General features: G+C 41.3%; 1 protein-coding gene across 1 annotated transcript in view; it reads left to right on the plus strand.

Annotated features, from left to right (window-relative positions):
- The first annotated feature begins 336 nt into the window (after nt 1-336).
- Nucleotides 337-16037, plus strand: part of VWF (von Willebrand factor) — a 114107-nt gene continuing 98406 nt past the window's right edge. Inside the window, exons 1-11 of the mRNA XM_072145387.1 lie at nt 337-556; nt 1711-1762; nt 2049-2216; nt 3344-3446; nt 3667-3875; nt 6635-6759; nt 10922-11138; nt 12032-12154; nt 12344-12455; nt 13302-13348; nt 15275-15411. Coding sequence (XP_072001488.1) covers nt 1711-1762; nt 2049-2216; nt 3344-3446; nt 3667-3875; nt 6635-6759; nt 10922-11138; nt 12032-12154; nt 12344-12455; nt 13302-13348; nt 15275-15411 — 1293 coding nt within the window. The 5' untranslated portion in view covers nt 337-556. The remainder of the gene's footprint in view (nt 557-1710; nt 1763-2048; nt 2217-3343; nt 3447-3666; nt 3876-6634; nt 6760-10921; nt 11139-12031; nt 12155-12343; nt 12456-13301; nt 13349-15274; nt 15412-16037) is intronic.

Consider the following 16037-nt stretch of genomic DNA (forward strand, 5'->3'; position numbering starts at 1 on the left):
CATTTTAACATTTTGGCTCACACAATAATATATATTATTTGTAATTAAAAAATGGAGAAGCTCGGTGTCTCGGTGTCTCGGTGTCTCGGTGTCTCGGTGTCTCGGTGTCTTGGTGTCTTGGTGTCTCGGTGTCTCGGTGTCTCGGTGTCTCGGTGTCTCGGTGTCTTGGTGTCTATGTAATTCTTCTTTTTGTCGGCTCATCACTATTACCAGCGACTTCTCCCATAAAACCTGTCACAGTCCAATCAGTCATGAACTTTTTTTTCTTATGTTTTTTAGAGTTGTTTCCTTCCATTGTCCTGCTCTGGTAATTAAGCCAAGTGATTTTCCCGATAGGAGTTTTACACCATTGTGTCTGGAGTCAGGCGGATGTAGCACTCACCATTTATCTTTCCCTTTAATGAACAAAAGTTCCTGCCTGAAGTATACATAAGATGTCAAACTTCTAGGTAGCCCTCCAGTCCGGTCCGGCAGTGGAGGAGTGCGGGGGGCAATGGGCTGCTGAACACCGGGACCACCGTCACATTTGGGATTTTACCATCTCAGACACGTTAAGGTAACTGTGATACTTCACTTTTTGTGGCTTTCTAAAATTTTCAAAAAATTTACCTCTACGCCGTAATGGGGGGGGGGGGGGGTCCTCAAATTCTAAAACTTTTTGTGTGTTCTGAGATGTAAGAGATTTTCTCCCTTGTAATAGTCAACCTTTGGATTATTTACTGATGTAACACACAATTTTGTTCACCTATTTGATGGATAGCTGCTGCGATTGAATGTTTTTGGAAGCTTTTATACATATTCATATTCATTGTATATTATGTAATTACATTGTATAACTTTTATATGCAAAAATTTTAGCTTTGGATGCGACGGACGCCTGAACTTCTTGTAGCTTTCGATGCGACAGACGCATGAATTTTTTCGAAAAATATTTTATTATCGAGGTATTTGGTTGGCAGTATAGGTGCCCAAAATGTATATAAAATTCTAAAATGTTTGCAAAACTTAAAAAAAAATGTTTTTGATTTTTTTTTTTTTAGTTTTTTAATCAACTTACAGATAAACTAAACCGAAAAAATGGCAAAAATATTACAAACATGGCAAAAATGTTGCATGTGAATTTCATACGTGTTTATTTTCATTGTTAACAAAGACGTGACCTTATTTTTTGATGTCTGAAATTTTTTTTTATTACAATGTCTCTCACACAGAGAATTTTTGTCAATTTTGTCAATGTATTATTACTTTTTGTTGCTCTCGTTTTATGACTTTATGACTATGAATTTTTCTCACAATTTCTTTTTTTCTCATGGGGAAAAAAATATTTGCTGTTATTATATTAATGTTAATTATAATAATTATTCATATTGATGATATTATCATATATTATTACATATATGCCAGATGTTTGTTTTTTGGGGTTTGTTTTGTACTTTACACTGTTTTTAAATATTTTTAAGAATTTTTGTCAAGGTATTATTACTTTTTGTTGCTCTCGTTTTATGACTTTATACATTTTTCCACAATTTCTTTTTTTCTCATGGGGAAAAATATTTGCTGTCATTATATTAATCTTAATTATCATAATTATCAATATTAATAATATTATCATATATTATATATATATATATATTTCATGTGTTTGTTTTTTGTGGTACGTCTTGTACTTTACACTGTTTTTTAATATTTTTTTTTTAATATTTTAAACAGATGAATTCCCTGCCTTTGATCGTCCTGTGGTTGCTTTGCCTGATTCCACCAGGTACAGTAATAATCAAAATCATTAAAGGGGTTGGCCACTTTACTTGATGTTTTTTGTAATGTGTGTGTAAGTGTTGGGGGGGGGGGGGCAGGATATTAAGTAATTTACTAACAAAACATTTATTTGAAGTTCAAATGCTGTTATGTAAAGTTGCATAAAAAATGTCAAGATAATTCCTGGAAATATATTCTATAGAATAGAAATAAAATTTGCAAAAAAAAAATTTAAATTTTTTTTTTAATGTTTTAAAAAATTTGATATAGACTGACTTTTAACATGTTTGTAGGAAAACCTCTGGATGTGTTTGGTAAACCGGACTGGACCTCCCTATCAAGATGCAGTCTTTTTGGAAAGAATCACATTCGAACATTTGATGGAACGTTCTATGACTTTATGGGAGACTGTAGCTACATGTTGGCTGGAGACTGTCACAAGCATTCATTCTCTCTACTAGGTGAGTTATATGATCATGTATGGTGGTTTAATTGGATATATAAATGATGGGTGACAACAGGGTGGACCCATGTGGTGGGAGGGTGGTGTTGTGTGTGGTACCTAGGGTCTTCACCTGCTCTACCCAGCCAAGTGACAAGTGCTTTAGCCAATCAGTGGCCTTCTCAAACTTCAGGGTGATAACAGGGTGGACCCATGTGGTGGGAGGGTGGTTGTGTTTTGTGTGGTTCTTCTGGTCTTCACCTGCTCCACCCAGCCAAGTGCCAAGTGCTTCAGCCAATCAGCGGCCTTCTCAAACTTCAGGGTGATAACAGGGTGGACCCATGTGGTGAGGGGTGGATGTGTTCTGTGTGGTTCTTCTTGTCTTCATCTCCTCCACTCAGCTGGAAGTGCCAAGTGCTTTAGCCAATCAGTGGCCTTCTCAAACTTCACCTTACATCACAAGTGATTTTCTGTGGTCCAAATAGGCTGATGATTGGTGGAAGGGTTCTTGTGACCCTCACCACTTTCAGCTGGGAAGAGATGATGAAGAGCAGATGTAACTAGGAGCCATAGAAAGATAAGATTTTTTTTGGCAAACCTGTCCCGGCCACACAGGGTTTTCCTGGAAAATCCCTCTAATAAAAGCCTCTTCTTTAAGGAGGCCACCACTCTCAACACTTTCCTCTGTTTTGGAACCGAGCTGTGCATTAGTTAGACTTTATTTTAAGCCCCAGACCGGCCCACAGGGCATCCTCCAGTGGGCCCAGGCTGTAAACTAACAGTGGATCCAAGAGATCCAGCAGAAGACAACCCCGTTTGGAGGGTCTATTTCCTAGATGATGATGGAGAGTGGTTCCTCAAAATAATATTAACTGGTGGGCCCAAGGAACCCAAGTCCAACCCTAAACCTGCTCCTGTAGATTTGTATGAGGACGTTTATGACCTTCGTATAATGATGACATTGTGGCTTAGTGGGATCCTTGAATCTGGCCAAGTTGTCAAACTCTATTTTCCCCTCATTTTCCTATAAGTTCCCCCAAAATTTGGGATCCAGATTGTAAGCCCCTAAATGGACCAGGACCAACATGAGTAATGACAGCAATATATACGTTGGTGCCATATATAGATGATATATTTTGGTTGCAGTGGACTACAGACATGGAAAGAAGAACAGCGTCTCATTTTACCTGGGAGAATATTATGACCTTCACATGTTTTTGGATGGGACGGCGACAGAAGGAGAGAAGAGGTAAGAAAAAGCATAAAACGATAGTATGTAATCCTAGAGGTGTATAAATGTATCAGTGGTCACAAAATAAGTACAGAAAATCTTTGCTTTTGGCCCGATATTTTATTTTTGGCCTTACTGGTGGAAAACGGAAAAGACCCAACAAAAGACTGAGGAAGGTTCTTACTTGGAGGTGATTGATGAGCGATTAGTAATGCCTGGATTTCTCTTCATTCCGCAGTATTACTATGCCTTATGCAGCCAACGGGATTTTCCTGGAGAACGAGGCCGGATACTATAAACTGTCCAGTGAGGAACATGGGATCATGGTGAAGATCGACGTCAGTGGGAACTTGCAGGTCATCCTGTCCAATGAACACTTTAACAGGACGTGTGGACTCTGCGGTAACTTCAACCAGTTTGCAGAAGATGATTTCATGACTCAAGAAGGTAAAATGAAGATCCTACAAAACTTAAAGGTCTTACAAAACCAAGATGGAATTGGTTACTGAGTCTTAGAATTCAGGGGGTCATTTATCTTATTTACCCCTTGTCTGCTCTCTTTTTCCGCCTGTTGTGAGTCTATTTTTTGCACCTAATTTGTCTTTGTCGTTTTGGCTCTTTGTCAAATGCAGTTTTTTTGCGCTTTATTGGGTGCAATTTTTTTTAAAAAGGCGCAATTTGTTGCGCAAATCATACCATTGCCTTTCCTAAGCATGGTCAGGACTGGCGTGTTATAGCGCAATTATCTGCGCCCATATAGGCGAAATAGTAAAATAACCGGGCGCATAAATCTGGAAAGAAAACACATGGCGAATTGAGGCGTAACATTCCCAAAAAGCGCAAAATAGGTGCAAAACAGACATTGCACAGCAAAAAGGCGCAAGAACACCAAGAGAAGGAAAAAATAAATGATGATCAAAAGGCGCAAAAAGAGCTCAGAGAAGGGGCAAATAAGATAAATGCTATCCTTAAGCCTTGCCCAAACAAAGTACCGAATTTAATCCAAAAAAGAAGGTAGCGCTCCCAATAAAGTGAAAAAAGTGATGAATTTATTTCACCACATGTACAACATTTCAGTCTCAGTCAGTGGGGCACATTTACTAAGGGAGCACATTTTCGTCGGGTTTCCCGACAATTTCCGTTTTGCGCCGCATCGCACCGGGGATTGTGTCACACGCGATCGGATTTTGGCGCATCGGCCCCGGCTTGCACGCGACAGAAATCGGGCGGCGCGGCAGTCGCACAATCCGTCGGATTCGGACAACGCGCAAGATATAACATTTAGAATTGTGTCGCAAGACAGGAACTTACAAGCACCGGGAAGAAGAAGGTGAACTCCGGCGGACCTCGGCGGGGAAGCGACGGATGCAGGAACTCGGGTGTACGAGCTTCGTGAATCGCGCCAGACTTCATCCTTGTCGGACAGTCCGAATCGGGGATCCCGACTGGACCAGGTAAGTAAGTTTGCCCCGGTCTTTTGCAAGCCCTTGAAGCTGAAACGTTGCACATGAGGTGAAATAAATTCCTCACTTTTATTTCTCTATTTGCCTATATTCTGATTCTTTACAATCATACTTTGTGATTTATGGGGCCACGTTTATCAGAATACTGACCATCAAGCCCTGAAATTTCCCAGAATTGTACCTATTTCCCCCCTTAGCCACCTTCAGGCCAAGTGAATGTGGAGAAGTGTGAAGGGGGCATGGCCGGCAGTGCAGTGGGCACTTCCTATAGATTGAAATACCCTGCTGACGATACCTCGGAGCCTCCTGATAATGGATAAAATGGGGCTCATTTACTAAGGGTCCACGGACCGCACTATCGTCGGAGTATCCAACTATTTCTGATGTGCGCCGCATTTAGAAGGGCTTTTTGTCGCGCCTGATTTCACGCGACACAAATCGGGGGGCGGGCCGTCGGACGATCCGACGGATTCGAACAACGCGTGGGACTTACGTGCACCAGCGTGGAAGCGACACATGCAGGAAATTGGACGCACAATCTTAGTGAATTGCAGCTGCGAATCCTTGTCGGACAACGCACCTCGGGGATCGCGACGGGTCCAGGTAAGTAAATGTGCCCCATTGAGTTCAAATGGTGAAAGTAGTACAACACGAGTTTGGAGTTCAGGCCCTAAGATGTCATGACTGGACAGTGATGATTAGACACAGGAAAGACAGAGAAGACGCAGGAAATCCATCAATGTCAAAAGCCAAGGAAGGACCCAGAGGTTTATTTCCTTCCAGTTTTTACTTTCTAGATGTGAGGAAGTAATATAAGACAATGGGGCTATTTTACTGGGCCCTGGAGGTGCAGAGATACCAATCACCCAGGGTCATGCTTCCTGAGGGGCCTACAGGCCTTAGTGCCAGTGTTACCAAGCATAGAGTAACCCTAGGCCCGGCCCTGTCACAGATTTTTCATTCACATCTATACTTGGCTTTGTTAGTTGTGGTCGTCAGTAAACAACTATTGCCGCCTCAGTATTTTACTCCCAGGTCTTATAGTTAAAAGTTATGTGGTATTTTTGTAAAACAGGAAGTGCGGCCATATTTGTTGTCACTTATCCATGGCTTCTTATAAACTAATGGTAAAACTGTCCCTATATTATTGATAGAAGAAAGAAAAACTGACAATTCTAAAGCCAAAGACCAAAATGGCTGCACTTCCTGTTATCCCTTTTTTTTCCCAAAATGGCTGCCACAACAAAACAGAAAATGTAAAACGTATGAAACTGTCCATAGCAACCATTGACAGGGCAGCTTTCATTTCATATACTGCTGTGGGAAAAACGAAAGCTGTGATGTGCGCAGCTCTGCTACTTCAAATTCTCTGATGTACGACCTAAGTTAGATTCTCGGATCTGGACTTGCCCTTTAAGACAGCAGGTGCTTCCTCTTGTAAAACATAGGTCAGAGGACTCATAACATACATGAAATCCGATTTGAACATTCGCATGTCACGCCTGTGTCCTGTTTACGCTGCACTAGATCCCTCTGTGGCTGTAATCGCCGGGAATTATAGATGTAGCAGTGTTGTGAGAGTTCTAGATACAGCAGAGCTGAGTTTGCACTACACTACATCACGCTACATTACTAGTAGTACCAGATTGAATGATTTCACGACCGACGCCGCTCTGCTACATTTCCGTAGAGATTGTTTTGTTTTTTGATATCTAAGTTTTATTTTTTTTTTGCTCTATGCAGGTATTTTGGCTGAAAAAAGTTATGAATTTGCCAACTCCTGGGCCCTGCACGGTGGAGATAAGAGATGTAAAAGAATTTATCCTCCCAGCAACACGTGTAATATTTCATCCGATGCAGCAGAGAAGGTACGCCGCTTATTACCTCTTATTAAAATTACCGGAGGCACAAAGTTCATGGTCCAAACTGGAGCCTGATAGGACCAAAATGTATGATGCGAGAAGACTAGTACTAGAAGTTGTGGGTCTGGCAAATGATTTTGTTTCAAGGTGAACGTTTTTGGAATTTTGTGAAACTTCTTGGGGTATTGTCATTGACTGGGGACAGTTAGATTTCTGGGCAGTGTTTCAGGACCGATTGGCCATGATCGGAAACCTCAGGAGGGTAGGTAGTTGGCTTCCCAAAAGTTCTGACACCTATTAGTACCAGGTCATGATTTTGCTATCCAGGGTTGTGAAGATTTGACCTAGTCAAGGACCTCTGCTTTCCCAAATCAATGGAAGATTTAGCTCATCATGACCAACGGTACCAAAGCCAGGATCATGGAACTTTGACCTAGCCAGTGACCTTTACTATACTATGGAATTTCAGTATGACGACTCTGAGAACCCTTCAGTTCCCAACCATGGGCAGCAAAACCATGTCCAGGTGCCCCTATACGGCTATATTCACACTGCCGTTGCCCGCCCGTACCGTAGCGGGCAACGGCAGCGCACGGGGAGAGGAGGAGGAGGTGAGCGCAGCTCACCCCCGCCCCTCTCCATAGGGATGTATGGCGCATGGCGCCATATCACGGGAAAAGATAGGACAGGTCCTATCTTTTTCCAGGGGTACGGAGCGGTACGGTGCCGCACGTGTGCTGCACCGTACCGCTCCCGTAGGGCGCCGTGCGCCCATTGCCATCTATGGGGGACGTATATCGGCCGTATATACGTCGGCCGTATATACGTCCCCCATACGGCAGTGTGAATGTAGCATACAAGATCCTAGAGCTTTGACCTAGTCAGAATACCCAATGTTGAACCCACCATGGACCAGAAACGGTGACGGGTTCGTGGCTAGGTCAAAGCTCCAGGATACTGGATCGCAATCTTTGAGTTTCGATCTGGCCATGAGCCCTCACTTTTTCTGGTCCATGAAATTTGCTTATCTTATCCCCGAAGCTTTGAGTTTTCGGTATCAGTGTTACCTGTCGCTGTACAAATACGGGTACCATAGATTGGACAATAGATTGGTCATTGAGGGAGTATTAAAGCCCTTTTGTCAAATTATTCCTACATTTCTGTGACCAATGTTGATGGTAGGTCATTGGACTTTTCGAGTTTCTCTATAGGCCTCCTCGAATTGAATGAATACATTGACAATTGGATGTAATCATATTACTCATAAATATGGGTATCACAACATAGTCTGAACCGTGTCCAATCACAATGTAGGGGCACCCTCTTTTAAAAAGGATATTTTGTGACTAACCGGAAACTACTTACCAAATTACCAAAACACGGAAACTAATCGCGACAACCGGAAAATAATTACCAAAAGGAAAGATCTCATTGGAGATTGTATAAAGAGGAGGGGCCTCTTGGGAATAAAAGTAGGGTTGTGCATTGCCCCAAAATTTTAACAATCCAAAAGATTCCGCTTTTTTTTTAGTTTCTGGTTCTTTGTTATTGTGCATATTTTAGTAAATAAAATAATTATTAAATAATTTACTAAAATATGCACAATAACAAATAACCAGAAACTAAAAAAAATGCAAAATCTTTTGGATTGTTAAAATTTTGGGGCAATTGACAACCCAAGTTTTTTTCCCAAGAGGCCCCTCTTCTTTATGCAATCTCCAATGAGATCTCACTTTTTGGTATGCTGCAAAGTTCAATTTTATATTTATATTAAGTGGGGGATCAATGACAACAGATTTGACCACATCTTTAGCTTTAGGTAGTAGTCACTAATATACCGTTAGATTAGGTTCACCGACCTAAAATATATTTGTGATATTTTCTAAAATTGGCAAATTTTATCCAAACTGTATTCCGTTTTCTGATAGAAATGTACTGGATGAATTCACAGCAGCCCGAGCTCAAAACTTGGACTAAAATCCCTAAATAGAAATCTTTGTTTATGAGCATCACTTCCAGGAATGTGGATTCCTTCACCCCCACCGCCCCCTTAACACTGAGCCTTTCTGCTGGGCCTCCATTGCAGGCAAACAGAAACAATAAGAACTGTTGATTTTCTCCCTTTTTAATGGGTTTTGTTTCTTTTTTTGGACCCACTCAGAAGAAATAGTTCCTGCATAGTTTTGTGAATCTATTTCGGGATTGGAGAAAATGATGTCCTGATATCAACTGTCCTGCATCTCCTAAAAACAACCATCTCTTTGATCCAGTGTGATAGGCTGGTCCTGTCTATATATCAAATAGTTTTTTATTTGATTGGTCAGCATGTAATGCTTCATTTCTCCTGTGGTGGCCACTAGAACAAAAATGTTGGGTCAACATCGAAGAACCCTCTTGACCAGATAAGTTCTAAGAATTGTCTCTCGCTCTAGAGAACCTGTCCAACAGTACACAAACAACCCATTGATATGATCCAACCTTCCATATCTGATTTTTTGGGGCCCGACAACTGCTTTTTGGCCTGTCAAAAATATTGGGTGCAGAGCAAGAACATGCAAGAGCTTGAAATGTATGGAAGCTGGAGTAGAGATGCCAACTTTTGGCCACAAGTAAGGTCGCAACATCCACTCTTTGTTGACCAGAAAAGCTAATCGGTGCCCTCTACATAGATCATAACTAGGGAAAACCCCCTTTAATTTCCCCTGTGGTGGATCTTAAGGAAAGCTCATCACTTATTGCCAAAATGTATGCGTTACAGCTAATGGTTTTTACTTGTGGAAACTTGATGATCCAAATATCAAAAAAAGAAGGGGTTGTCCCAGGCAGAGAAGTTTGAAATAAAGCTGTAAATTTGTAGAATGGTCTATAAATGCAACACATTTTCTCGATAGTTGTCCTATTTGTGGCCCAGTTCTTCAGACAAGAACCTAAATTATTCAATCCTACTCAGTAGAAAGTGAACATAGATTTGTAGCCTCCTACTGGTTCAAAACTGGGCCCATTCTGGACTGACGGGGTCCAATATCCCATGAACATTTCCCAATCACTGTGTGAATAACTAGTGGAGAGGTAGCAGTTGTGTCTGGTTGATGGTGCCTGATGAAGCCTAATGGAGTGTCCATCAAACTCGTAAAATCATTGGGGCAATGTAGGTAAGGGTCCAAGCATGGTAATTTGCACCTCTGTAAACTTCTTGAGTTCCACGGTTGCCTTAGTTGATTGCGTTTGCTTTAACCTTGTGCGCAAGTAAAACTTGGCTAGAGAAATTTGGAGAGGATGAGTCAAAAGGGATGTTTTTGGTATTGTAACCGGTTACACCAAAGATAATATTGATGTGTTTCATAAGTTCTACAGTCACGAGAAGCTTTTGGAATTTTTAGAACATGATTTTTGTATTGCTCCATAGAGAATCAAACAGTTTCCATGGGATACTTTCTAAATGGGGTTTCCAAGGAATATTGGAAAACCTCCTTAGAGCTGGTGCATGGGTGACTAAAAAAAGAATGCGTACCTACCTTTCGCTTGCTTTAGTTTGAAGCAGTGGCCTCCTGTTCTTTCACAATGCTGGTAGGACAAATGGGCCATGGATCATCAGACATACTGTGGTGGCCCCTTGGACATCACTTCCTCTATGCTACAAAATGGTGGGGTCTACTCTTAGGCTGGGGCCAGCAGTCTAAAATAAAGCTAAGATGTCCAAAGGCATAAAAAACTGGGTCTTCTTGTTGGGGAAGGTTCCAGAGGTTTAGTGTCAAGACCATTGGGGAGGGGAGAGTTACGAAGCCTGGGTGGATGGTCACAACATTCCAAGGCCAAAAGGTTGGGTTCTTTGACTGGAGTAGGTCCATGGTCAAGACCATTGGGGAGGGGAGTGATAAGAAGTCTGGGTGGATGGTCCCAACAATCCACGGCCAAAAGGTTGGGTTCTTTGACTGGAGTAGGTCCATGGTCAAGACCATTGAGAGTGGTCGGAGTTTAGCATAATTGAAAGTGAGGGCATGGCCTCAGCTCTCTGGGGCAATGAAGAGTCAGATCCCCAGTTCAGGAGAAGTCCCAGAGGTCCCAAGTAGAGATTGGTAAGAGGTCTACGTATTCTCTCCAGACCCATTGAAAAAAATGGTTATCAACTCTGGTTTATCTTTACTAATAGTTAATTCCCCTTTTACAGGACTTCATACAGAGGTGCCAGTATCTGAAAACATCCCCGGTATTCCAGAAGTGTCATCAGAAGGTCAACCCTGAACCCTTCATTGCCATCTGTGAGAATGACATGTGTGAATGTGCCGAGGACGTGCAGTGTCCATGTCATGCCTTCCTAGAATATGCAAGAACATGCGCTCAGCAAGGTGTTATAGTCAACAGCTGGCCAATGGAGACCGCCTGCAGTAAGTTATAAAATCTGAAGTGTAGTACATTCCTCCAACAGTAGATGTCACTGTGAGTAAAACAAGACATTAGGCTTTAGGAGGCCATGAGGAACTACACCCATCCAAAAAGTATATATTTTTATTATTTATATAAAAATTATTATTATTTTTTTATTTTTTATTATTTATTTTTTTATTATTTTTTTATTTTTTTTATTTTATTTTTTATTTTATTTATTATTTTTTTATTATTTTTTTTATTATTATTATTAATTTTATCATTTTTATCATTTATCATATTTTTATTATTTTTATCATGTCCAGCTACCACTTACAATTTCAATACTTTTTTGTAAAATTATTTTAATCCCTGTCTCAAGGAATTCCCAATGAGCCAACATATCAAGTTCTATGCAAATTTAACAAGCTCCACCCACTTTTCTGTTTAGGACTGTCCCAAATAGCAGGATTAGCAGGATAAGCAGGACAGTCCCATGAAAATTAGTTAGGTCAGGAGTCATGTCTTATATACGTTTTTTTTTAGATGTGCTATAATTGATTGTCATATTAAATTTATTTAATTAATTAAATTGTATCCATGGTTACAGACTATTAACAACCTCTTTGTAGTCAGATTCTGCATTCAGAATCGCTTATGCCTCCTCTGTATTTCTCAGCAGAGTATATTGACAGTATATGGGAGATGGAAGAAGGTTCAACTGCAGGATCAGACTACATAAGGGTTGTTTGTAGTCTGTTACCATGGAGACACATAGGTCTGCATAGGAGCTGCAGACATATAATTCATTTAAGAAAATTGCAAATTTTTCCAGGTTAAAATTTTTTTATATGAAGGTAGAAATTAAGGGCATCACTTTTAATGCTCCCAATATTGTTTTGTCTTTATACAGAGCCCCAGTGCCCACATGGAATGGTCTACAATGAGTGTGTGTCGCCATGTCTTAAATCGTGCCAGAGTCTGAATATTAATGAAGTGTGTCAAGAACATTGCACTGATGGTTGTACTTGTCCGGGTAAGTATTACAGTCATCAACATGTATATGAAGTTATATATGAAGTTGATCCACCGATCATCTGATCAGCTCATGTCCAGCTACCACTATCTAACATATGTTCCCTGCAGTGACCACTACAGGGGAAATGTGGTATTACATGTCAATGGGACTATGTAATGGCTAAGTTTTTGGTTTTTACAACTGCAGAAGGAAAAGTTCTTGATGGATCCCATTGTGTCGCCCCGTCGGAGTGCTCCTGTATTCACTCTGGTAACAGATATCCGGTAGGATCTACTATCAAAAGAGATTGTAATTCTTGGTACGTGATAACTTCTTCATATTATTATTACTTCTTAGCTGTTATTATAACTTTATGCAGTAGAACTTTATAACATATCAGCTCCCTAGGTGTGATGGAGGACAAGGTGTCCAAGTTTGGGGTCCATCAACAGGGGTGCACCAGTCATGAGGCAAGTTGAGCCTCTTGCCTCAGGCAGCACCACCTGCACCAAGATGAGGGGCAGAATTAGGGGCGCAGTTATCTGCTACAAACCAACTTAAAAAGAGTGTCTCTTCAAACCTCATGAGACTTTCTATCCACCCATACAAGAGTAAGCATGGACACCCTCATTCAGTAGTTTATGAATTTGTTGGTGAATTTTAAAGGGCCTCAATGGACAGCCCCCCTTCAGATCAGGTTGTTATCTAATATTTTGTTGTTAGGGGACAATGGTCCAACTCAGGACAATCCCTTTAAGCCTGTAACGAGAAATCATTTATATGTAGGGCATTGTTCGATGGGGTCCCATTCACACTTATGTGTCGTTAGCTCAAGCATGCACCCTGATGCTCAATCGTCTATGAGAGTTCCTGTGATTTCCAGGCACAAGACGTAACCTTGACCTTCTGCTCCGTTAGTGGGATTGGTGATCGTGGGGGTCCCAGTGATTGTACATATCATCTCCATATTGGATGGATAGAGGATAACAATCAAAGTCTGGAAAACCCCTTTAATGGCTAAGCTGTTTTCTTTAAGACACAACAGCACCTCACCTGCCCAGCGTGTATCCTAAATATGAAGTCACATACTCTGTGCCTCTTTATTATCCGACCCTCCCGTGTGCCACAAAATAATTTTCCATTTACATGTTTTACCTTATTTTAGTTCCTGCAAAGGTGGTCTGTGGGAGTGCAGCAATGAAGACTGTCCAGGTAATTTACTGAAAATGCTCACCCCCTACCCCAATTCCATTACTTTTAGAACCCTACTGACAAATGGGCGGGGCTTGGCTATCTACTCAAGGCTGCCCTCCATCTTCCAGTACAGAGTCTAATTGCCATAGCTTAAGGGTAATTTCAGTACCCAATATGCAGATTAAGCTCTCTACTGTCAAGTAGAAGGTCCTAGGCTGATGCGGATGGTCTAGCTCCACCCATTTGATGGTTCAGGTCCAAAAATAAAGACATTGATTGCCCAGCAAAGGCGGTGACGGAATCAATGGACTGACACCAACTAAAGATGCAACAAGAGTTGGCGTTGACAGTGGTTAAAGAGTTGGAGTTGAAGTACCCTCTAGAAGACTTTTGATTGGTTGCCTTAGCAAGCCACACCCTCTCTATTATGAAATATGATATCATAGTTGTGGTTCAGCCAATGAAAGTTTTTTTCCCTCATCTATGGAATTGAACGCTTAGGGTGTTATGTAAGATCCTGTGCTGCAGAGGGCGCTGTTACCTTCGAGGTTTCTGAAACCAGATCCACAGCGATCAGTTGATCACCAATAAATTGATGTTGTCTTCTTTTTTACACTCTGGTAGTATAATTTCCATATCTGATTAGCATGATTATTATGATTGTGATTATTAAACATTGTTCGGATCCAGGGGAATTACACAGTTGACTTGAGGACAGGACGTGTCTCGGCTTACCCTAATTATAATCTGGCTCATGTAATAGTTATTGAATAAGTAAACCATCAACGTCTCTTCATTTCTCTCTTCGGTGTAACATGAATCACTTCTGTAATAATAAACGTTAACGAGCGATAAATGTTCCACTAATTTCAAAGCAAAAGTTTCCAAACCTAAAGCCAAATCCCCCGAGGTGCAAACATTAGACAAGTCAACAACGCTCTTGTTTACACTCGTAGACTCTGTATAATCCAGAGTAAATAATCTGACGTCACGGTGTATGAAGTCTATAGCATGTGGGGAATGGGGGATTTCATTTTATGGGGACCCTACTTTAGGGTCTTGGATCCAGGGTCTGAATTCTGCCCTTGATGCCACCCAAGCCTAGAGATTCTAAGGGCAATACCATGGAAAGGGACTATGGCATCTCATTAATGGTCCTAATAATGTCACAATAATTCAACCCATCATGGCCCAAGTTCTTCGTTGTGGTTAAGATCCCTTAGGTTTTTGATAGCCCAATCTACGAGGTGACTAGTCATGTTCTTCTGCCTTCTTTCCTCCATTCCTTAACGTAAAGAGGCTTGGCATGATGTCCATCTTCTCCACCTTGGTTCTCTCTACTTATAGACATCTGCTGTGGTATAAATTTGCTAGATGGCCCATTTCTTCTTATAGCTCCACCCATTTCAAACATTTACGAAGACCCATGGAGCCCTCTATAGAAATTGTTGAAGAAGGTCCACACTGCCCCCAGCCAAAAGACCTGGAGGATTATGATCCCTCTATTAAACCTACTCCTAGACCCGATATTGTGGCTAAGCCCCTAGGTCTGGAAGTCACTTGGAGTCCTTATGGTCAAAACTTCTCATGGTGCTACTCAAAGTTCTAGTCTTGTTGCTAAAACCTCTGCTCTGACAATTGTTATTGGTCTCAGTGGTCTATCCTACTGCTTGTCCTAGTCCTAATCTTGGTCTTGGGCAAAGTCCCCTCTCCTGTCAATTGATAGTGGTTCACCCTACTGCCTGTCCTACCTAGTCCTACTCTTGGTCTTTGGTAAAGTCTTCTGTTCCATCAATCGATAGTGGTTCCCGTAATCTGACCCCTCAATGGTCTACTATTAAGCACATCTTGTGAATTATTTTGCTCCGAAGATCCCTTTAAGTTGATTTCAGTATTTCTTTTCCATATTTTGCTCTTGATATGTTTTTGGTCGTTTTTGCTCAGGTGAATGCTACGTCACCGGACAATCACACTTCAAGAGCTTTGACAACAAGCATTTTACCTTCAGCGGGATCTGTCATTATTTACTTGCCAAAGACATGGTGGATGGATCCTTCTCTGTGGCCATAGAAACCGTGCAGGTAAAGTATTCGACCAAATGGTTTGAGTACCGGTAAGTGGATTACTAGAGACGCTAGACCACATGCTCAGAGTGGGCCACCAGAAAGCTGTAAGATCCTACATTGTGCAAAATGTCAATTTGAGGCCATAACACGAACACTGAGGGATAGCACAAGATATTAACTAAAGGATGTCCTCAACTGAAGAGGTCCCACCATCCTTCTATTGTCTCAGCATAGTGGCCTGGTATGACTCTTGAATCACCTGCCAATACATCTCCAAAGGTTCTCCATTTGGAACCATTCTCCTTAAGAAGTCGTGGACTCAAATCGTTCTGCTAATATTAGAAAGCTGATTTTTATGGGTGTTCTTGAGCACCTATTCCATTCCATAAAGAACTCAGGTGGAGGACAATTTCCTGTTCTGGAGGATCCAAGCTAATTTGTATATTACGTAGAGAGCTGCTTTGGATGAATATCTCTTGATCTTGAGGACTCGAGCCACCAACATATTACATAGAGAATTGCTGTGGAGGACTATCTTCTATCGTGGAGAACCCAAGATAAGGTGTGTGAAGATCTGCTCTGGAATAAATCTCTTCATCTGGGGGACTTGGGCCACCAATCTATTCCATAGAGAGCTGCTT

This window comes from Engystomops pustulosus, chromosome 4, assembly GCF_040894005.1.
Source record: "Engystomops pustulosus chromosome 4, aEngPut4.maternal, whole genome shotgun sequence".
NCBI lineage: Eukaryota > Metazoa > Chordata > Amphibia > Anura > Leptodactylidae > Engystomops > Engystomops pustulosus.